General features: G+C 38.8%; 1 protein-coding gene across 1 annotated transcript; it reads right to left on the minus strand.

Moving 5' to 3' along the window:
- Positions 1-4,128: 4,128 nt before the first annotated feature.
- Positions 4,129-5,441, minus strand: LOC120568955 (trace amine-associated receptor 13c-like). Its single transcript, XM_039816720.1, has 2 exons — positions 5,269-5,441; positions 4,129-4,945 (listed from the first exon to the last, which is right to left on the minus strand). Exons 1-2 carry the CDS (start codon positions 5,439-5,441, stop codon positions 4,129-4,131), a joined length of 990 nt encoding a protein of 329 aa, XP_039672654.1.
- Positions 5,442-6,325: the final 884 nt, after the last annotated feature.

Genomic DNA, 6,325 nt, shown 5'->3' on the forward strand with positions numbered 1-6,325 from the left:
GGAGCATGTAGATACAGGCAGCTTTAGTTGAGAAAGTAGTTAAAAAATAAATGGCGCTGGGCATGAATAGAGGACAAGACCATAGACAGTATATAGTGGAGACGGGAAGTTGTTCAGCACTTGGTGTCTCAAACTGAAGGAGCCGGGTGCTTCTGCAGCGCATGTTCAAGGAAGACACTGGACTGCAACAGCGGTAAGAAAGAGCTTGCTAGTCATTAGATGCTAGTCACAAAGCTTCGGTCCGTGCACTCTGTCATACGAGTACGTTACCAGCAACGACCGCTACCGCTGCGACTCTTCCTTTACTGACCGACCGTGATACAAACAATATGTGTGTGCACGTTCATAGAGGAACATGATTCAAACGTGTTTGCGATTACGCCATTCTGACGCTTCTACTGCCTCTGGAGCACTGCCGGTGGTCCGCCGACTCATTGCTATCTGGGTAAAAGCTATCTGAAGCCCAAACTGCCTTGACAAAGCGGTCTGTTTGGAGTCAGCATGGCAGTTATTTAAACATAACGGCCTTGTCCCAGAGTTTAGACATCTAGCTATATGAAAAGATAAACAATGCAACGTTTTTAATAAATGTAGCCTAAATAAAGCCGTTAATATCAACATGGACAAAATCATGAATGTACTAATTTGCTTTTTTGATGATGACCTGGTCAAAGTAGTAAAGTTTAGTTTTCACAATGATTCATTGAAGGATTATATTATTGCAATATGTAAATCCACATTGACTTTTAATTTGACATATGGTTGGAAGAAGTAAAAATTATGATTTTTATTATTGTGTAATGTCAGAAGGACTTTTTGCCAGTCAAATTAACTTGATGAGTGCATATTGAAATATTACACTGTTGGCAAAAAATGCATCTCAAAATGCATCAGATTGATACTTTAAAATATGGAATATTTAAAATTTTCTTCCGGGGGAGCATGCCCTCGGACTCCCCTTGAGGGGTAATGCCCTTCTCACCTTTTTCACCCCTGCCCCGTTTTCATGCTTGAGTTATCTAAACATAACAGCCTTGTCCTGGAGTTTATGAAAAGCTAAACAATGCAAAGTTCTGATTGTGATGTGTTATGTAAGGACTTTACCCCCCCCCAGCTCTTTGTAGAGAGAAAGAGCTGTCTCTCTACATGTGTAATATTTTGACACTGAGGGATAGTAGTATCCTTTGTAGCCACCAATTTCTAAAAACTTCGATGTTTCAGAGATGTTTCAGAGCATCAACACACCTGTCTGAAATGATCAGCTCATTTAGTTTGTGTCCTAGGTTAACATGCCACTGTGTACTCTGGCATTATGCTTATGTGGGGATTAGAGACACAAAATCAAAGATGTTTTAATTTAGAAGATTTAAATAATTAACAGTTTGTATGTTTATAGGCCACGTATTTATAATGTTACACCTCTTCCTGCTTAAAAAACCTTTCTGCACACGAGTCTATAGCTTAATTTGGCTTAGCATAGTTTAACCTATTTTACTTTACTATCTTATAAGTGTTTGCTGTTTTCTTCACCTCTTTTAGCTTGATTTGTTCACGTGAGCTACAAAACAGGCCAGCCTGTTCAATATTGATGTTACTCTTTCATCTTGATCTTTAGTTGTCATAGTGGATTTTGGAGTGTCAGTTTGATCCATTCACACTTCTTAAAGATTATGTCATCATTATGTCTGATGCTACTATTGTGCTCTCATCCTTGTTATGTATGTTACGTGTACCCACATACATCTTATTACAATTTTGCTAAATAGACTACATTTTTGGTCCTTTGATGAAGTGCATAAAACCATTGTTTCCATGGTAGCTGTTTTTTTCAGTGAATAACTCCATTAGAGTGTCTTGCTCTTTCACTTACTTTTGGGTGTACTATATTTCTCAGCTCTGGGATGAGTGCGGTTGGCCACATTTGATATACCTTACATACCCGAGGACATTTCTAATAAATCCCTTGATGATAATTAGGGGCCGAGCAGCGAAGCTTTCTTTGATTTTGGCCACAGACACAATGTCACTGCACTTTGTACCGTTGATTCTTCAAGACAATTGATAAGTTTCAAAAATGGGAACCTTTGTATTTTTTAGGGACACCTGTGTTTTTAGTGACACCTTTGACACCTGTCTATAGCCTCATTTGATCCTACAGTGTTGTTACACTGTACTTGCTTTTGGATCACAAAAAATAATGCAAAATGATTATCTTAAAATAAAAGATATAGCATCTCTTACATCACATACATTATGAACAAGTATCTAAGTGGTCTTGAAGAGGATTCTATTTTTCTGTCACTCATTTTGACTCGGCCTTGACTAGTGCTGGTCTTGGACTTGACAAAGGTTGATTTGACTACACCACTATTCACCTTTTCATCTCCACATCTTTAGTTAATTTCTATCCTGGAAAATACAAGTCAACAGCTCCATCTTCTGGCAAGTCATCAGAGCATTTCATGAATAACTGCGGAAGTTTAAGTGTTCAGATAATGTAGCTCTACACTGAACAATAATTCTTGCATGGCACAGACTGCTATACTAAGGGTGTTTTTGCAGGCATCTGTCATCCAAGTGGACCGAAAAGTGGACCACCAAAAACAGACTCAGCCTTTAACACCTGGCTCATTTAGTTTGGTTGAATCACACTAGGGTTGGTTTCCCCCCTTGGTGCGGTTCTTTTGGGCAGGTTTGAATGCAGCAATCCCACTCAGATGCCCAGGAGTATGAAGGCTAATAAAACACATAGTTTTGTTCTGGAGTTTTCAACATGTCATTATTGTCTCTTGTCATTTCACATCAGTGGGAAAAATCGATAAAAAGACACAATATTACATTGTGAATATGTCACAATATGCTATGTAACATGTAATCCTTTTGATCATTTTTTTAATGAAACTGATTTAAAATTGCATCCCATTAACCTTTACATAATTTGTGTAACTTTAACTTTCTCTGTCCTATGATTACATGTTTCTCTGGAAATGGGACTGCAATGATCTGATGAACTGTAGATAATCCTGTCTTTTCAAATAATTTATATGTTTTCCTTCTTGCAACAGGACTTCATAGTGCTTTAAATAATTCAGTCAAAAAGACAAGATATGTTATACTGGGATCAAATATGAATGACACTAAACTGAAATGATTAAAACAACTTTGTAAAAGGGCCAAGTGTCATACATGTGTGAATTTAAAGCTTGCATTAAACTGGGTGATTAATAGTATATGGTGCTTGTGACTCTTTCTTTAAATGCAGCAGCATCAGAGAGACAAAATACACGACAAGATAAAGCTGAAGCACAGGCCTTTCATCTGTTGTTCATACACAATTTAGACTTTTAGACAGGAAAGCATATTTTCACATTCTGTATACAACAACTGATCACTGAACAGTAGGAATATTTTCATTCCTTTTTTCCTCAGACCGAGTCTGATCTCAGTCCCTCCACAACCTCTCTACAGCATGTTGGTCTCACAGGAGCCAGGCTGCAGTATCTGAATCTAAAACAAGGCATAGATCACAGGGTTTAGACAAGAGTTAAAATAATACAGATGGACTGCAAATGATGCAGATGATGCAACGATCAAGTTGTCACCGATGAGTTAAAGCAGGAGTAAAACAAGGCATAGATCATCAATAAATGTTATACAGGGATCAAATATGAATGAAACTTGACTGAAATGATTAAAACAACTTTTGTTCCTAAGCTGAAAGGGAAGATGAGGTTTTTGTACCGACAGTTTTATCTGAAACACAACAGTGGATTTATTTCTATACTGGAAACAAACATACACATGAAAGGTTCCCTAGGAAAAAAAAGACTGCATGAGTGTCATACATGTGTGAATTTAAAGCTTGTATTAAACTGGGTGATTACCTAGAAACAGTATATGGTGCTTATGACTCTTTCTTTGAATGCAGCAGCATCAGAGAGACAAAATACACAACAAGATAAAGCTGAAGCACAGGCCTTTCATCTGTTGATCATACACAATTTGGACGTTAAGACAGGAAAGCATATCTTCACTTTCTGTATTTGATAATTCACTCACTGAACAACAGGAACATATTCATCCCTTTATCCTTAGACCGAGTCTGATCTCAGTCCCTCCAGAGCCTCTCTACAGCATGTTGGTCTCAGAGGAGCCAGGCTGCAGTATCTGAAGAGTTACAATGAGTTTAACTGCTTTTCTAAACCAGGGGTAAAATAAGGCATAGATCACAGGGTTTAGACAAGAGTTACAATAGAACACAAAGAGAACATAGGATGCAGATGAAGCATTGACCAAGATGTCATCTGTGAGAAAGACTGAGTATAATGGGAAGAAACACATTAGAAAAACAACTACAAGAACACCAAGAGTCCTGGCTGCTTTCAGCTCTGATTTCTTTGCCTTTGGAGTCACTGAAAGCTGGAGTGTGACAGCTGTAATGTGAGAGCGCATGGCACGAGCCTGAGACACAGCCACGGCAAATACTCTCAGATACAGAGCTATGATGACTGTAACTGGAACAATAAAGGAGAAAACAACATCTACAGCTCCTAAGACATTGTCAACGACCAACACACATTCTCCGTAGCAGGAATTATACCTCCCCGGTTGAGTCAGGTCATCCTTCACAAAGAGAAAGCAGTAGGAAACAGAATAGAGCCAACACAGACAAACACAGAGTTTAACTCTGTTGACGGTGATTCTGGTGTTGTAATGCAGAGGGTCACAAATAGCAACGTAACGGTCAACTGATATGAGCACCATGTCACCTATTGAGGATGCGGGAATGATGGCTGAAAGATAATTATAAAGAAAACACACAAAGTCACCAAAATACCAGCAGGATGTTCTTCGGAGGATTTCTCCCGGCATCACCACGAGGCCCACTAGAAGGTCTGAGACAGCCAGAGAGAGGAGGAGGATGTTGGTGGGTGTGTGGAGCTGCCTGGAGGGAAAGAGAAAAGCACCATTTAACGAACAAGTCCGCATAACTAAATGACAAGATTTAGTTAGTTAGATTTTTCAGAAACAATCGAAACATTCCAAAAAAAACAGGCCTTATTCTGAGCCGTCAGTTTGATTCTCACAGTATGAGAAGAAAATGTGTTACATTATAATAACAACATCAATAGCTCCTTCAAATATCCCTCTAAGCCATGACATTGAGACATTGAGACATCAAGCCAGCATGCACAATACCAGGACCCTGAAACTGACACACAGTGTTCATATATCTAAAACTTCAATTGTTGAGACAATAATCTTAACCTGAAGTGGGAGACTGAGAGGATGACGAGCAGGTTGAGAGCTACAGTGAGCAGAGAGATGGAGTAGAGAAAAATGTGAATGAGCATCACTTCAAACCAAGGAGATGTCAGCTTCCTGCAGGAGGTGTTGAAGAGTTGTGGAAAGCAGAGCTCTGCTCCGTCCTGTGTCTCCATCATCAGTGGGAGGATGAGAGAGGCCTCAGCTCTCTGCTTCAAACGCTGTCGTACAACTGATTCATCTCTTTCTACTATTGTCTCCACCCCTCTCTTTCTCCCTCTCAATCTCTGTTGGACACTGATGTCCTTTTTTTGCTCTACACATCCCAATGTCACCTTCTAAACTTTCTCTGTTAGTCCACAAGCATTTCAATAATCATTTTTCTTCTCAATCCTCCGGTGTTCTGCCTTTCTGTCAATCTTCTGTCACCCCCAGATTCCAGACTTTCAGATCTCGACCCAGCTGAACACATGCAACCACATGCCCTAGACCTTTGGGGGCCCTATGCAAAATTTGGTTGGAGGCCCCTTTGACCATTTTAAGTAAGGCCTAAAGAAAAGCAATGACCACCTAATAACTATACGGTACATATTATTATTATATTTACTATGTTTGATGTCTAACAGAAAAAATTATACCACTGAGCTGAGTGGCAGTGCAAGACTGAACACACACTGATGAACTTGCTGAATAAAAACACTGATAAAGTGATTTTCACTGACCAAATATAAATTAAGATTATTATTATTATGAAAAGAGGCACAAGCATATATATAATTTAAATTGAATAGAGCAAATAGAATAACATTTAAATAAAATAATAAATAGAACATTCAAATTTTTGAATATTTCAAATAAACAAAACAATAACATTTAAAACAGTGGTTACCAACCTTTTTTCCTTGACGCCCCCCCTACTCATGTCTAAGAAAAGCTGAGCCCCCCCCAAAACCGAAGTTGATGTAACTCTCGAGATAGAGCCTTACTTTCTTTTTTGATACAGAGCAGTTATCAGCACTGTTACGTTTCTCCGCCATGTTTCATTCATAAAATAGTGATG

This window comes from Perca fluviatilis, chromosome 11 (genome assembly GCF_010015445.1).
Source record: "Perca fluviatilis chromosome 11, GENO_Pfluv_1.0, whole genome shotgun sequence".
Taxonomy (NCBI): domain Eukaryota; kingdom Metazoa; phylum Chordata; class Actinopteri; order Perciformes; family Percidae; genus Perca; species Perca fluviatilis.